This window comes from Wallemia mellicola, assembly GCF_000263375.1.
Source record: "Wallemia mellicola CBS 633.66 unplaced genomic scaffold WALSEscaffold_2, whole genome shotgun sequence".
NCBI lineage: Eukaryota > Fungi > Basidiomycota > Wallemiomycetes > Wallemiales > Wallemiaceae > Wallemia > Wallemia mellicola.
The window spans coordinates 489,041-503,454 of record NW_006531959.1 but is presented as its reverse complement, the minus strand read 5'-3'; the positions used below and the strand labels follow the sequence as shown (position 1 = coordinate 503,454).

At 41.0% G+C, this 14,414-nt stretch overlaps 8 protein-coding genes across 8 annotated transcripts; 4 read left to right on the top strand and 4 right to left on the bottom strand.

Moving 5' to 3' along the window:
* Nucleotides 1-55: 55 nt before the first annotated feature.
* Nucleotides 56-1,268, bottom strand: WALSEDRAFT_42953 (hypothetical protein). The gene is made up of 2 exons (XM_006956343.1): nucleotides 1,242-1,268; nucleotides 56-1,194 (listed from the first exon to the last, which is right to left on the bottom strand). The coding sequence occupies exons 1-2, from the start codon at nucleotides 1,257-1,259 to the stop codon at nucleotides 79-81; spliced, it is 1,134 nt and encodes a 377-aa protein (XP_006956405.1). The 5' UTR covers nucleotides 1,260-1,268; the 3' UTR covers nucleotides 56-78.
* A 149-nt stretch (nucleotides 1,269-1,417) lies between these two features.
* Nucleotides 1,418-6,834, top strand: WALSEDRAFT_31231 (hypothetical protein). The gene is made up of 8 exons (XM_006956342.1): nucleotides 1,418-1,529; nucleotides 1,576-1,697; nucleotides 1,745-3,274; nucleotides 3,324-5,171; nucleotides 5,216-5,801; nucleotides 5,850-6,555; nucleotides 6,602-6,631; nucleotides 6,677-6,834. Exons 3-4 carry the CDS (start codon nucleotides 2,045-2,047, stop codon nucleotides 4,263-4,265), a joined length of 2,172 nt encoding a protein of 723 aa, XP_006956404.1. The 5' UTR covers nucleotides 1,418-1,529; nucleotides 1,576-1,697; nucleotides 1,745-2,044; the 3' UTR covers nucleotides 4,266-5,171; nucleotides 5,216-5,801; nucleotides 5,850-6,555; nucleotides 6,602-6,631; nucleotides 6,677-6,834.
* WALSEDRAFT_67356 (ARM repeat-containing protein) lies at nucleotides 3,227-6,971 on the bottom strand. The gene is made up of 8 exons (XM_006956341.1): nucleotides 6,921-6,971; nucleotides 6,852-6,872; nucleotides 6,677-6,799; nucleotides 6,602-6,631; nucleotides 5,850-6,555; nucleotides 5,198-5,801; nucleotides 3,306-5,171; nucleotides 3,227-3,271 (listed from the first exon to the last, which is right to left on the bottom strand). Exons 1-7 carry the CDS (start codon nucleotides 6,933-6,935, stop codon nucleotides 4,325-4,327), a joined length of 2,346 nt encoding a protein of 781 aa, XP_006956403.1. The 5' UTR covers nucleotides 6,936-6,971; the 3' UTR covers nucleotides 3,227-3,271; nucleotides 3,306-4,324.
* WALSEDRAFT_59371 (Coatomer, beta subunit) lies at nucleotides 6,931-10,014 on the top strand. The gene is made up of 3 exons (XM_006956340.1): nucleotides 6,931-7,791; nucleotides 7,842-9,841; nucleotides 9,895-10,014. The coding sequence occupies exons 1-3, from the start codon at nucleotides 6,969-6,971 to the stop codon at nucleotides 9,925-9,927; spliced, it is 2,856 nt and encodes a 951-aa protein (XP_006956402.1). The 5' UTR covers nucleotides 6,931-6,968; the 3' UTR covers nucleotides 9,928-10,014.
* Nucleotides 10,000-10,616, top strand: WALSEDRAFT_62405 (YjgF-like protein; the record flags this gene model as incomplete). The annotated part of the gene is made up of 5 exons (XM_006956339.1): nucleotides 10,000-10,042; nucleotides 10,090-10,125; nucleotides 10,172-10,299; nucleotides 10,344-10,451; nucleotides 10,494-10,616. 5 exons carry the CDS (start codon nucleotides 10,000-10,002, stop codon nucleotides 10,614-10,616), a joined length of 438 nt encoding a protein of 145 aa, XP_006956401.1.
* On the top strand, nucleotides 10,023-13,887 carry WALSEDRAFT_59370 (hypothetical protein). The gene is made up of 10 exons (XM_006956337.1): nucleotides 10,023-10,042; nucleotides 10,090-10,125; nucleotides 10,172-10,299; nucleotides 10,344-10,451; nucleotides 10,494-10,789; nucleotides 10,832-11,004; nucleotides 11,055-11,191; nucleotides 11,236-11,488; nucleotides 11,533-11,910; nucleotides 11,954-13,887. The coding sequence occupies exons 7-10, from the start codon at nucleotides 11,108-11,110 to the stop codon at nucleotides 12,049-12,051; spliced, it is 813 nt and encodes a 270-aa protein (XP_006956399.1). The 5' UTR covers nucleotides 10,023-10,042; nucleotides 10,090-10,125; nucleotides 10,172-10,299; nucleotides 10,344-10,451; nucleotides 10,494-10,789; nucleotides 10,832-11,004; nucleotides 11,055-11,107; the 3' UTR covers nucleotides 12,052-13,887.
* Nucleotides 10,061-12,081, bottom strand: WALSEDRAFT_31227 (hypothetical protein). Its single transcript, XM_006956338.1, has 9 exons — nucleotides 11,954-12,081; nucleotides 11,533-11,910; nucleotides 11,236-11,488; nucleotides 11,055-11,191; nucleotides 10,832-11,004; nucleotides 10,494-10,789; nucleotides 10,344-10,451; nucleotides 10,172-10,299; nucleotides 10,061-10,125 (listed from the first exon to the last, which is right to left on the bottom strand). Exons 4-6 carry the CDS (start codon nucleotides 11,085-11,087, stop codon nucleotides 10,627-10,629), a joined length of 369 nt encoding a protein of 122 aa, XP_006956400.1. The 5' UTR covers nucleotides 11,088-11,191; nucleotides 11,236-11,488; nucleotides 11,533-11,910; nucleotides 11,954-12,081; the 3' UTR covers nucleotides 10,061-10,125; nucleotides 10,172-10,299; nucleotides 10,344-10,451; nucleotides 10,494-10,626.
* WALSEDRAFT_67351 (DUF654-domain-containing protein) lies at nucleotides 12,021-14,390 on the bottom strand (the record flags this gene model as incomplete). The annotated part of the gene is made up of 3 exons (XM_006956336.1): nucleotides 12,021-13,887; nucleotides 13,933-14,111; nucleotides 14,157-14,390. 3 exons carry the CDS (start codon nucleotides 14,388-14,390, stop codon nucleotides 12,063-12,065), a joined length of 2,238 nt encoding a protein of 745 aa, XP_006956398.1. The 3' UTR covers nucleotides 12,021-12,062.
* Between the last annotated feature and the right edge of the window lie 24 nt (nucleotides 14,391-14,414).

Sequence of the window (14,414 nt, the reverse complement as noted above, 5' to 3'; positions counted from 1 at the left end):
GCTAGCCGGATTGATAAAAGTAAAAAAGTAAAAAAGTAAAAAAAGTAAAAGTAATCAAATGCATATTATAAATAATATCTAGTTTCTTCTCTGCTTCTTGTTGCCTTGTTGAAAGTTTCCACCCTTGCGTTTGTTGTTTGGCTTACCGCCTTCTCTGTGTCTTGTAAGTACAGCTTGAGCCATGTTCTTGGCGTTTTCGAGGTAGTACTTGTTCTCCTCTTCTTGAGTTGGTCTAGTGAATGATACTGAGACGTCGTTAACCTTAACATTTTCGTTGAGCTTGTTGATATCTTCGTCTTCAACCTTTCTCTTGAATCCAGACATACCAGACTTCTTCTCATCATCGACAATAACGAAAGATGGTTCGATATGTTGCTTCATTGATGATTTAATATCACGGAAGACCATATCGCCTAATGAGGACTCAGATGACCATTTCAAGACTGAACCAGATGTGAATTGAAGGAGAGATTCGTCGAATTGACCGTTCTCTTTGTTGATTTCGATCTCCTTACCCATGAGCATCATTGTGAGTGGTCTGTCGGCCTTCTCAGCGTCCCTTGTCTTCTTGTTCTCCTCCTTGAATGCATTGAAGTGTCCTTTACCTTGCTTCTTGTTGTTGCTACCTGGTGTGATACCCTTTTCCTTACATTTCATCTCAACGTAGGCCTCTTTAGACATAGTGAGGAGTTCGGTCTCGCCGTATTTACGTTGTTCTTGAGGTAATTCCAAGAAACGCTTAGCATCATCAACGTTATCAAATTCAACGAAAACTGAGTTCTTAAATTTCTTCTTCTCATCTCTACGAAGTCTAACTGCGTTGATTTTACCGAAAGCAGCAAAGTATTTCTCAAGTTCAACTTGAGTGTTCTCTGACTCGTCTGGGAAACCCTTAGCGTAGATTGATCTGCTTTCACGATCTACTACTGGTTTAACTTGTTCTACGCGCTTAACGTTAACGCCGTCTTCGCTCACGGCGAGTTTATCAGATTGACGAAGAATTTCTGCGACTTTTTCAACACCGCCAGCTTTCTCTACTGGTTCTCTCATTCTCTTAAATGATGAAATAGTGGCTATAGGTACGTATCCCTCTGGGTTCTTCTTTGTGAGAGACCATAAAAACTTATCAAATGGTAAGTTTGTATCAGCGAAGTAGAATTCTACTTGTTTAAGAATTTGTCCTTCTGGTGTTTCCTTTAAATTAGTTAGTATGGCGTTTTATTTTCTACTCTTTTGCTCACTTCTACAGCTGAAGTCATGATGGTGTCAGAGAAGAGAGAAGATAATCTGAATGGTATATATGCTATATATTACAAACATCTATTATTATTATAACTATATGGGTTCTCATGCATTGGTTTCGTCGGTACTGCTTTTTGACTGAATGTTGGTGTAGTTTTGCTGAAGGACGTATATTGTGAAGCGGGTATGTATCCAGCTTTGTCTGGTGTTTTTAGCTGCTGTATTGGTTCATAGAGGTTTAGATCCTCATTCTTTGTCCAGTATAGATCATTTGGTGGGGGTACCGACTGAATATTTTATCAGATGATAGCTAGATTGTATTATAAAACTCACTGATGTATTTGGTAAGTTAGACATGATGTATAGTTAAGGTTAAAAGACGATTAAAGCCTGTTTTATAGCTCTATCAGCTTGTACCTGGACGACATAGCAAATTTGTCTGTATAAGTGCCGTGCTATGTTGTCTGATGAGCTATTAGTTACTTAGCGAGGGGTAAATTACCCGAGAGTTTCACTTTTATCTTAGTAACTCTATGAGAGTTTAGATGTCCCTTTGTTAGCAAATTTTCTAGTATTCTCGGTTATATTTATTATTATAGTTCTGTATATTAAAGCTATTATTTAAATTAATCTATCAATCTACTCTAAAATGCTATGTTAAAATGCGTCATAGCAATTTAAGGTGCGGATAAACTATAATAAAGCTGTGCAGATGGAAATACGCTCAACTAGTCCGAAAGTATATGAAAATATAGTATCATAATATAAAATACCACGATATACCTCTTCTATCCCTACGACGATGGTATTCGGCCTGAAATCGAAAGATCACGCCAATACAGAGCAAGAAGGCGAAGCTAATGAAGCAAAATATCAACAAGACGTCAGCGAATTAGAGAATGAACTCAAGCAATCGGAGAAAGCTGGCGGTAAAGTCCACACTTTCGACCCAAATGACGATCCAAGTAGCAAAAAGAAAGCTGCAGTAAAAAGTGGCGCTGCACCTGATACGGGGAACAAGGAAACTGAGGGTACAGCTTTGGATTTGGATGATGAAGATAACTCCGTCGAAATGAGTGCAACGACGACGCTTGACGACGCAGCAAAAGCTACAAACGATGCAGCTGAGAAAGGCGACGCAAAGGAGGATGAATTACCTGCGAAATCAACCGAGAAAACTCCAGACGATGACATTCCAGGCAAAATTCCTCCCTGGTACAAAGTCGGTCATAAGATGTCACTCACTGCACTCGACACTAACTTGAACGATGATGTTGAATTGAATAGATTGGCAACTAGATTCTTTGGTAAATGGTACATGAACTCAGGTGTCCTTATCCTCTCAATGATTCTCACGATCGTTATCGGAAAGTTCAATTTAGGTTTCGGTTGGGTCTTACTCGTTCTCGCCGGTGCAAGCACGTTCTATAATATACATATGGTCCGTATGAAGCGCAACATCAAGGATGATATCAGCAGGGAACTCTCCATCAACCGTCTCGAAAGTCAACATGAATCTGCTGAATGGGTGAACAGTTTCTTGGATAGATTTTGGCTTATCTATGAGCCAGTGCTAAGTGCAACGATCGTTAGCTCAGTTGATCAGGTTCTCAGTCAAAATACACCAGGTTTCCTCGATTCAATTCGTATGACTCAATTTACACTTGGTAACAAAGCTCCTGATATCGAGTACGTTAAGACCTGGCCAAATGCTGGTAATGGTCTCATTCAAATGGATTGGAGAGTCGCTTTCAAACCATCTGATAAGTCGAACATCACTCCAAATGAGGCCAAAAAGCAAGTCAATCCAAAGATCGTCTTGGCTGTCAGAGTAGGTAAAGGTGTTGTCGGAAAAGCCCTCCCTATCCTTCTTGAAGATATGAATTTTAGTGGTTACATGAGAATAAAGTTCACATTGGATAAGGATTTCCCATTCATCAAACTTGTCGGTGTTAGTTTCCTTGAACGCCCTAAATTCGACTATGTATTGAAACCTATCGGTGGTGATACCTTTGGATTTGATGTTGGTAATGTACGTATGATGTTTGATTCGGGATTTATACTAATACAGCACCAAATAGATTCCAGGATTGAGTGCGTTCATTACAGGCCAAGTACACTCTAATATGGGACCAATGATGTACCATCCAAACGAATTCACTCTCAACATCAAGGAAATTCTCGCTGGAACACCAATGGATGCCGCTGTCGGTGTGATCAAGGTTGAAATTAACTCAGCTCGTCACCTCAAGACATCTAAACTTGGCGGTGGAAAACCAGATCCATATGTTTCATTCAACATTGGCGCTAACGTTGATATTGACAGAACCGCAACAATACAGAATGCATCTGAGCCAAGCTGGAATGAAGTCAAGTACCTTTTGCTGACAAACTTGAATGACATGCTTATTATGAACGTCATGGATTTCAATGATCATAGGAAAGACAGTGATATCGGTATGGCATCATTCGATCTCGCAACACTTAATGAGGAGAGAAATAGCAAGGACTCAAATGCCAAGATTATCTACGATGGAAAGGAACATGGTTTGCTCGACTATGGTATTCACTTCTTCCCCGTCCTTGAACCATCGAAGGATGAGGAAGGAAATGTCATCCCTCCACCAGATCTTCCAAGTGGTGTTGTTAGAGTTTCAATAACACAGGCGCAAGATCTCGATAGCAGTGGGTCAATCTTTAATGGAAACATATCTCCATATGCAGTTCTCAGAGTCGGTAAAAAGCAAATACACAAGACACAGACAATGAAGCAAACCAAAAATCCAAATTGGGGTAATAACAAAGAATACCTCGTCAAGAATAAGAACAAAAGTATGGTATCTGTTGAAGTATTTGATGACAAGGATTTCGCAACCAATACTTCACTTGGTACAGTAACAGTAAGCTTGACTGACTTGCTTACTGCTAAGGAGAGACAAATTGACTGGTTCAACTTATCTAACGTTAAATGTGGTAGAATAAAGATTGAGGCTACATTCAAACCAATCGATTTTAACAATTGATGTAATTACAACAAAAAAGAAGCGAAGGAAAACATTCTATTTAATGAACAATGCACGTATTATACTTTTCTACTCCTAGATTTTTTCTTTACGACTTTGCTAATACTTCCACTCTCAATTGCTGTTGGTTCGAGATTTTGCGTGCTGGCTGATTTGAGTGATGACGTCCCACTTGAAGTTTTAGGGTAGAAGAGTGGTGTACTGTTACCACTACTGGCATTCTCATCAATATCAAGGTTCACAACTGGGACATCGTCTAAGTCATCCGAATCTGTTCCTTTATCTTTCTTGGATTTTATATAATATGGGTTGGCATCTCGTTCAGCTTTGAGTGCAGCTTTACGTCTCTTTCTTTCAGCCCTCTCTTCTGGTGTTTCTTGACGTAGCTTTGTACTGTGACGGCGCTCCTCTTTATTCTCCTGTGGTTGTATTTCTGGTTCGTCATCTGTGTAGGATTCTTCATCGATATTGACAAAAAGTGGCACGTTGAGATCAAATTTCACCATCTCTTCGTCCTCTTTCACTTCTAATGCTTTGTTGAAATAAATGCTACTAACGAGGTATAGTGATTTCGGACATTCGTTGCTATCTTGATCTTTTATAAGATCACCATAAACGACATTGAGGAGATTGAGCAATTGTCTTGCGCGCTCCTTTACTTCTACATCTGCGATCGTAGTGTATGCAATAATTCCATCTCTTGTTTCACTCGTCAAGTTTGTCAATTCGGTCAATTTCGTCTGACGATCCCTAATATCATCTTCCCAGCCATTTGCAACAAGCATTGCATGTATACCATACACTCGAGCAATGGAAATGACTGTCAAACCCATCACGAAATGAGATGTTTCAAGGAATTTAGGATGTATCAATTGCTGTATTGTAGGTTGAGCGGCTTCTAGAAACCTATGAAATTGTCAGATAAATCAAACTGAGAAGACGTTACTTGCATAGCATATTCACCAGTAATATATACAGCAGCAGGAAGTAAATCAGAAACCATACTAACTGGTATATCTGTTTCGACATATTCAACTAGCATATCCTGCATTACATTCGTAGCGTATTGGCGTGTTTGTGGATAATTTACGGCAATATCAACCAAAAGTTGTGAAAATTCCTCACCCAATTCATCGATACCTTCAGAACCTCTCGACGGTGGTACAACTTTTGCAAGTTGCATAATAACATTAATAAGCCAACTAAACGATGGTATGTTGGTATAATGGTCTTTTTTGCAAATCTTTATTATCTCCTGCGCGAGTTGGCGAATGTAGTTTTTTGGTGTGGACTTCGTGCCACCGGTTAAGGCATCCTTCGCACTCGTTTGTGTTGGTAAGAGTTGCTCAAAAAGTTTGTTCATTACCCGTTCCACGTTGCTCTTCGTTACTATCGCACTTAGTATTTCAAGACCGCGAAGGCGAATCAGAGTGTCGACATCATCAAGTGTGCTCAACAGTGCGTCTTCATGTTCATAAAGCAGGTGGGCATGATGGGGTACCATCTGGGCAATTGCTAATAGCGAGACATACTTAACTGCTTGGGATATTAGAAGTTAAGCGATACAGTGGAAATAACACCCACGATTCTGATCCTCCTCATCCAGAAATTGGGTAAGTTTCTCGAGGCACTTCTCAGCTAGGTCACCAGTTGATAACATTCCACCGATGATGCAGGTCAGGACGCATTCATAAAGAACACTAACTGCAGTAGTATTTTCGATCAGTTCATTTATCGGACTGAATAGCTTCCTCTGTAGACGTGGCTCATATGGTAAAAGAGTAGCGAACAACTTGAGTACTTTGATAACAAGCCAATTGTTTGTCGATGATGTCAGTAAGCGGTATAACGAGGGAGCGAAATGGAGACATTGAGTTGGGTAGCTAGTTGCTAATTCTGTTATCGCCGATACGGTTGCCACTATGACTCCCGGATCCTGATCGTTTAATCTCTCTCTAAGGCGTTTTTTGAAATCGGCCAATTCGAAATCATTTGTTAAAGTGATTGATTTGAGAATAGCAGCGACGGATTTTTGACGTACTGATGGTTTTGTATGTGTGGTAAGTCTACTTATATCGCTAGCCAAGTCGACGGATAACTCAGGGGTTGCTATACTCGTAAATGACGTTAATGCTAGTCCGGGCTCAGATTGAAGATCTTTCTTAAGTAAGTTTGGCATGAGCATCATAACTTCAGTTTGGCTATTGAAAGACTGATTGGCTGCTAAATAACCGATTGCTTTCAGGTGTGCTTTCGATGATGATGCAGTTTCTATGATAGGGAAAGCGGACTTTTAGAGATGGTGAGATGAATCTATATGTAAGTGATAGTCTCACCCAGGAGATATCGAATCCAAGCATTTCAATCTGTGGTAGATTGTTAATGAGGTATTACATGAGAGATGAACGAACATAGGTCAATTTCAAGATTGCGGTTGATTTGATATCGATATCAGAATTCCTAATCTCTACCTTTATCTCATCTAAAACGCTTTCTATAAATTTCCTCTCATCGTCCTTGTTAGCTCGTAATCCCTGAGAGATGGGAGATGAGATGGTGTAGATAGAGGGTAAATAAATAAAATACCTTTATAAAACCGGATAGTTGCTAATAAAATGGTAAGTTATTCATAAATTTTTAATTTAATCTACCCACTTGGATGAAGAGCATCAAGGTGTCATTCTCGTCATTCTACCATCATCTATGGAAGTACCAAGCTATACGCTCATAAATTATGAAATTACAGAGATACCGACAACTCAAGAGCTCAGGCAGGGCTTAGAGAAAGGTAGCGATCAGATAAAGCTTGATACGCTTAAGAAGATCATCCTACTCACTCTAAACGGTCAATCACAGCCAGATTTATTAATGCCAATCATACAATCTATCCTTCCTAATAAGAACAAGCATCTGAAGAAGTTGTTGCACTTTTATTGGGAGATCTGTCCAAAGTATGATGAACAGAACAAGCTCAAACAGGAAATGATCTTGGTTTGTAACGCTATAAGAAATGATTTACAACACCCAAATGAGTTCATTAGAGGTTCTACTTTAAGATTCTTACAAAAGATCACGGACTATGAACTCCTAGAGCCATTATTACCAACTGTTAGAACTTGCTTGGAGCATAGACACTCTTACGTTAGAAAGAACGCAGTTTTCGCTATTTGGTCTATTTACAACAAATTCGAATATTTGGTACCAGACGCAGCTGAGCTGTTACAAGCATTTTTAGTCGCGGAATCTGACAACAACTGTAAAAGAAATGCTTTTGTCGCTTTAGCAAACATTTCAACTCCAATCGCCTTGGAATATTTAGAGAATTTCAGAGATAACCTCTTATCGTTTGATGAGCTGTTACAATTGAGTTTGATCGAATTGATTAGAAATGACAAGGATATCAACGCCAACAGGGCTTTATATTTGAATTTTATCTCTCAATTGTTAGAGTCAAGTCATTACTCCGTTAAATATGACGCTGCTATCACCCTGACAGTTCTTACAAACAACTCATTAGCTGTAAAGTGTGAGTGGAATATTCCTTCTAATATGAACACCCGTCTAACATAATCATAGCCGCAGCAGCTGCTTTCATTAACATCATCCTCAACGTCTCTGACAACAACGTTAAACTCATTGTTTTGGCTAGATTATCAGAAATGTTGAGCACCAATCCAAACCTCTTGGATACCCTTGTTTTGGACATTTTGAACGTCTTATCTGCCCCTGATTTACAAGTAAAGAAGAAGGTTATTAAAATCATTTTGGAAATGATCAACTCACGCAACGTTGATCAAATTGTTGATTACTTGAAAAATGAACTCTTGAAGACAACTTCATCCCAAGACTTTGAGAGAAATGTTGAATACCGTCAATTGCTTATTCAATCAATTCACACAATCTCTATCAAATACTCACAAGTTGCTTCATCAGTTGTTGACACCTTGATGAGATTCTTAGGTGACTCAAACAACCCATCAGCTGTAGATGTTATCTCTTTCGTCAGACAAGTCGTCGAGAAGTTCCCTTCATTACGTCAAACAATTATTAAACGATTATTTGAAACTTTCTCTGATGTCAAATCTGGGAAGGTATTTAGAGGTGCTCTCTGGATAATCGGTGAATATTGTGAGCAAACTGATGATATAAAGATGGCTTTCGAGAAGGTCAGATTAGTTATTGGTTCAATACCAATTTTGGCAGCTGAACAAAAAGCTTACGATGAGCAAGATTATCAAAATACAAACGAAGAAAATGGACAAGAGCAGTTAATCACAACCACAAAGGTTCTTGCTGATGGTACATACGCAACTGAGACTAAGGTGTCAAGCGCCGAAGATGCATCGAGGTTAGCTGCAGTTAAAGCAGCCAGCAAGCCACCACTTAGAGGTTTGATTCTCAATGGTGACTTCTACACTGCTAGTGTTCTGGCGTCAACACTCACAAAATTGGTTATGAGATTGTCAACCAACCAGAATTTGGAAGCTAATGAACTCAATTCGATCAAAGCTGAAGCGATGCTTATAATGACTTCTATCATACGAGTTGGACAGTCAAAGTTCGTTTCTACACAAATTGATGAAGATAGTGCAGAGCGTATTCTTAGTTGTGTGCAGGCATTAGCTGACGAGGCTGCATCAAACTCCTTCAAGGACATTTTCCTCAATGATACAAAAGCAGCCTACTCAAAGATGATACACATTGAAGAAGAGAAAGTCAAAGAGAAGAATATCAAGGATTCAAAGGTTGTTAAAGTCCAACCAGATGATTTGATTGCTTTCCGTCAATTTAAGAAGAAGACAGTAGATTTAGACACAAAAGAATTCGAGTTAGATCTCACGAGGGCGACAGGAGCTGATGAGTTAAAGGACGATTTCATGTCCAAGTTGCAACGTATTGTTCAATTGACTGGATTCAGTGATACAATTTATGCTGAAGCCTACGTTAACATCCACCAATTTGATATCATCCTTGACGTCTTGATTGTCAACCAAACTGGTAACACTATGCAGAATCTTAACATCGAATTTGCAACATTAGGTGATTTGAAGCTCGTAGAGCGTCCATCAACATTAACCCTCGGTCCTCATGCATTCCACAACGTAAAAGCAACAGTCAAGGTTAGTTCAACTGAAACTGGTGTCATCTTTGGTAACATTGGCTACGATGGACCTGGTGCTGCTGAATCAACTAATATCGTACTTAACGATATACACGTCGATATTATGGATTATATCAAACCAGCTTACTGCAACGAAGCACAATTTAGATCGATGTGGAGTGAATTCGAATGGGAGAACAAAGTACATGTCAATACCTCTATATCCGACTTGCGTCTTTATTTGAAGCATATTATGAAGTCTACCAACATGTCTTGCCTTACTCCAGAAGCTAGCATGAGCGGAGAATGTGGTTTCCTCTCTGCGAATATGTACGCTAGATCTGTATTCGGTGAGGATGCACTCGCCAATATCTCACTCGAAAAGAATGAAGAAGGTGTCAACGATGGTGTCATACAAGGACATGTGAGAATTAGATCCAAAACACAAGGTATTGCTTTATCCCTTGGTGACAAAGTGAGTGTACTCTCTTCTTATTCGTTTGTTTCATTTGCTGACCGGGATTTCAGATTTCATTAGCTCAGAAATCACCAATTGAGTGAAGAAAGAATAAACTAAAATGATTGAATGATTTACTTATGTTAATTCATTTTTCTTTTTCATTTACATTCATGATGTCACGTTTTGCGAGACAACTGTCAACTAGTGCACGAACAAGTGGGTAGCTATCGGTGTGTGAGAGTGGTTGTTGATTGAAGCTCTAGTGTCCTCTTCATTCAAAGTAACTTCAACACCAAACGGTGGGTATTTTCGGCATGCTTCCACTAAAAGCTCATTCGATCGTAGCACCATCAGCTGTAGGACCATACGTACAAGCTATCACCCACAACGGCGTTGTTTATGCCTCAGGCTGTATCCCATTGGATCCACAATCGATGACTATCGTCGGTGAGGGCAGCATCGAACCACAAGCTGTGAGTAAGACTGGGCTCAAGAGACACAACTAAGAACAACGCAGACACAAGTACTCAAGAACCTCAAGAATGTCTTAGAAGCATCCGGCTCATCGATGCAGGATGTCATGAAGACAACATGTCTTCTCAAGAACATGGAGGATTTCGTTGCTGTATGTTTCTAACACTCGAATCTTCACAACTAACAAAAGCAGTTCAACAAGGTCTACGAGGGTGCATTCGCACCACACAAGCCAGCTAGAAGTTGCTTCGAAGTCGCTCGTCTGCCAAAGGATGTTTTGGTAGAAGTTGAAGCAATCGCAGCTGTAAAGAACTAAAACGTTTGATTCATGATCTAGATTGGAATACATCCTTCAGGTTTGCTGTCGCACTCTCTAATTCCTTCTGCATGTATTTCCCTTTCTTCTCGAGTGCGACTATGTCTTCAGATATGCTTCTCTCCTGTTTAGAAAGATCGTCCATCAATGTCGGCCTCTCGACAGCCATGAACCTGTCTTCTGTTAGTTTAGTAGGATGATTACTGATTACGCACATCTTGCCAACACCATTGTAGAGCCCACCTCTGCCGTCATCTGGTACAGTCTGCAATTCTGCTCTTGTGAGTTCAATCAGACGCTTCTCACGCGTCCGGGACGTCAATTGGAGTTTGACTGATCGCAGAGCTTTCTCTGCGTTGACCGCCTGTTGTTGCATGCTTATAAGAACCTTTGGTGTACTGTCAGTCTATCGTTTGTTTTTCTTTCTCAATCCAATACCTTCTGCAACGCCTCGTCATTTTGGACACTCATGGCGGAAGTTAAAGAGTGAAATGCCAATTTGCGTAAACTGTAGACAGTATTTAGAAAACGTAGCGACTATCTATTCATTCACTGATTCACGTATCGAACTCTGCGTGGGTAGACCAACAATCGTCGTCACATTCTCATATCATATCAGCCAGCCTGTTCTAATCTCTCAGATGTTTATATTGGCAGTAGGAATCTATCCCTGCTCTCAGATTTAGTATTGCTTAAACCCCAGGTTCTCCGTCACCTTCTATATAATCGTAGAGCTGAACCGGCGCAATCTGAACGTTTTAGATCCCTTAACCCGGGATATAGGCATAATAATGTCAATACTACGACTCACTTGGTCAAGTTAGGTGGTATTCTCGTCATCGCAGACGCTTTTGTCAGCTGGGTACACTTTAGTGCGTGTCTTGCTTTATGAATCGCGTTTTGCTTATCTCTTTAGGAGCGGATGGGATGAGCTTTATGAAGTTGCTTATAGCAGCTACTTTGGATGCCTTGAGCTATCATATTGCTGTCATATTCGCCGTGAGGATCCTCACAGTTCGTTCCGTCAGTAATCTTCAGATTAGTTTAGCCATATTTTACTCGAGCTTTGCAAAGTTGTTCCTCCTTCTTTTGCTCATCATCGCCGATCCTGTGCCTCAATCTAGCAGTACAGTTAGCAATGTCCCGGACAACTTCCTTACAGGTATGCACCTCACAGACGATAACAGGAAGGCAGTGTGGAATGTTTACACTTCTCTCGATGATGACAGGATCGATCGTCCTTGGATAGTCAATACTGTTGTTGGTGGCATGTCTGCTGGCTTCGGTTTGAGAGGTGAGCACAGGGCTTTTGGCGAAACGTCCTAACTCTATCACAGTACTGCTTAACACACCACCCATCACTTCCACAATCATAATTCTCTCTGGCTGGATAGCCCGCTCAGTGACTTTGGAATTATTGCATATGTATTTTTAGTAAATTGTATCTTAGTCTACATTATCATCGTTGTCATTCCCGCGGTTAAGTCCAATCATACGGCTCATCCTCTCAACAAGACTTGGATCTGACTGTTCTGTATCGCTTTCTTCTTCACTTTCACTCTCCTCAGATGGTTCATCCTCACCAAACCCGCCAGGCATACCGCCCATACCTGCCTGTTGGAGCTCATTTATTTGGTCTTCGAGTACGACGCGCATGTTAGGGTCCATCCTACCAAGATCATTCACATTAAATTCCCCTCTGAGGAGACTCTCGATAAATGACATAATTCCGCCTGCAGCTGGACCCGCACTGTCGCTAGGGCCACCTCTCGTCCTTACACCAGTAAAGTATGCATCATTATATCCGCTAGCACTCGTCGACGGTCTTACCGGGTCGAATGCATCACCTTCTGAGAACACCTGTGGGATATCCTGCTTGGCGTCCGTCAAATTGTTTATAATTACGTGACGTGCAACGTTCTCTGGGAATTTGTATACTTTGAGACTCTTCCTTATTATGTTTTGCTCTGCCTTCTTCACTTGTTCTTCTCTCGTCATTTCAAGGTTATCGATTGCTCGGTTAATGATCTCTTGCAGAGGTATGTTAGGATCACGGTAGAGTGGATGACTATGAGCATAGTAGACCTTAGCCAATGCGATATTACGGGCGTGGTATGCTCCGGCATGTTTAGCGTAATGTTCTTCATTGGCTTTGATAGTCTGGTTGATCTTCTCGTTACGGGATTGTGAGAGGGTGATTAAACCGTTATCCCGCAGCTGTTCTAAGACTATAGGATGTTCACTGATTGCTTCTTCGAATGCATTTACTGTCTCGTCGAGCTGCTTGCTTGGCTTTTCTTTATAATAGACAGCCAAGGCTTTAGCATAAGCCACACCAGGTAGTATCGCACAGTCGACAACACCACTGTTGGTGGTGTTGTTATACGGCCATTCCTTCGCCAATCTGATTATCCAGTCATGTTGACCAGCCTTGACAGCGAGGAAATCTATCCAGTTGAGCGCACCATATGGATCGGTGAGTGGATCCAACGAGAGCATAAGCTTGGCATATTCGAACGCCGTCCTCCAACATCCTTTCATACACAAATGATTGATCAGTCTTGTCAAGGCGAGCCAGATTGAACGGTTTTCCACCCTGTCGAAATCTAATCTACATTGACCGGAGAGAACGTTAAAGTTTGTTGGAAAGGCTCTTTCAATAGCGAAAAGTGCCCTCTCTGTGAAGTCGGATGCGTTAGAGTTGTCTCCCTGCATTCTGAACACTTCTGAAACTTGATTGAGAGTGTCAACGTGATATGGGTAAACTTGCAAGAGTGCCATAAGTGTGTTAGGATCAAAGCTGCCTGTTGCATCCAAGAATTGACGTTGTACGCTCTTATATTGTGGTTCGTGTACAAATGTCCACCAATTACCATCACCGCTATTTCCAGATCCGCCCAAATTGAATGAGTCATCTAAGTTGTGTCTCACACGCCAATCTTTCATCTCATCCAATGTGAGTGTGCGCATACCTATACCGTCTAGCTTGGCAACCGTCGGTGGTGGCCATGTCGGCTTGTATTTCGCAAGATGTGAACGTGGCATAGCTTTCATGAATGCCGCTTGAGCGCGCTGGTTGCGTCCCTGTCTACCCATACCATAGCTATTCATTGATGTCGCAGATGAGACAACTTTAGCACCAAACATTTTCTTCATTTCTGCTGAAGCATCGAGCTGTTTAGGATCTATGCCTAGGAACGCCTTAAGTGTGCTTATCGTGGAGTTTTGCTTTGTATCTGATGTCTGAGTAGTTTGCTGTTGTTCTGGATATCTTTAATGTTGTCAATAAATGCTGCATGAAATAAAGGACACTAACTTAATGTTCAGTTCCTGCAACGCTTGATCAATTTCGTTAAGTCCTCTCTGCTTCTTTCTCGCTAATTTTGCTTGTCTGTTGCTAGTGTAAGTCTTATCGTCGACTGGCTGCTGAGGTGGCTGTGCAGATGCTGCCTGTTGCACACCTTTACTCTTCTTCTTCTTTTTATTCTTGTTTTTCTATTCTGCGTTAGTCTTTGTTAATTGCTGGTGGCGCACTCATACCTTCTTCGCGGCAGGTGCTGTAGGCGTCAGAGTAGAGGCATCCTCTTCTTCTTCGCCTTCTTCTTCCTCATCCTCACTATTGTTGTCTTCTTCTGCCCCCAAAGCTGCGAATGGATTGCCTACTTTACTTGGCTTCTCTTCTGCAACTTCATCTTCCGGAGTTTCCAGATCTGGTGTAGACGATTTCAACGATTCGAGCTCTCTCTGTTGTCGCAGTCTGCGTGCGTTTGACATGCTCTTGGTCGTAGGTTATAAAGA

Coding starts and splice junctions, on each gene's coding strand:
- WALSEDRAFT_31231 (XM_006956342.1), top strand. CDS start 2,045: ATGGTATTCGGCCTGAAATCGAAAGATCACGCCAATACAGAGCAAGAA. Junction 3,275..3,323: donor TTGGATTTGATGTTGGTAAT/GTACGTATGATG, acceptor AGCACCAAATAG/ATTCCAGGATTGAGTGCGTT.
- WALSEDRAFT_67356 (XM_006956341.1), bottom strand. Junction 6,800..6,851: donor AACTATCCGGTTTTATAAAG/GTATTTTATTTA, acceptor CCCATCTCTCAG/GGATTACGAGCTAACAAGGA. Junction 5,802..5,849: donor GGATGAGGAGGATCAGAATC/GTGGGTGTTATT, acceptor TATCCCAAGCAG/TTAAGTATGTCTCGCTATTA.
- WALSEDRAFT_59371 (XM_006956340.1), top strand. CDS start 6,969: ATGGAAGTACCAAGCTATACGCTCATAAATTATGAAATTACAGAGATA. Junction 7,792..7,841: donor CAACTCATTAGCTGTAAAGT/GTGAGTGGAATA, acceptor ACATAATCATAG/CCGCAGCAGCTGCTTTCATT. Junction 9,842..9,894: donor CTTTATCCCTTGGTGACAAA/GTGAGTGTACTC, acceptor CCGGGATTTCAG/ATTTCATTAGCTCAGAAATC.
- WALSEDRAFT_31227 (XM_006956338.1), bottom strand. CDS start 11,087: ATGAGTGTCCAAAATGACGAGGCGTTGCAGAAG. Junction 11,005..11,054: donor ATGACGAGGCGTTGCAGAAG/GTATTGGATTGA, acceptor AGTACACCAAAG/GTTCTTATAAGCATGCAACA. Junction 10,790..10,831: donor TACAATGGTGTTGGCAAGAT/GTGCGTAATCAG, acceptor AACAGAAGACAG/GTTCATGGCTGTCGAGAGGC.
- WALSEDRAFT_59370 (XM_006956337.1), top strand. CDS start 11,108: ATGCCAATTTGCGTAAACTGTAGACAGTATTTAGAAAACGTAGCGACT. Junction 11,192..11,235: donor ATTCACGTATCGAACTCTGC/GTGGGTAGACCA, acceptor ATATCATATCAG/CCAGCCTGTTCTAATCTCTC. Junction 11,911..11,953: donor TGCTGGCTTCGGTTTGAGAG/GTGAGCACAGGG, acceptor ACTCTATCACAG/TACTGCTTAACACACCACCC.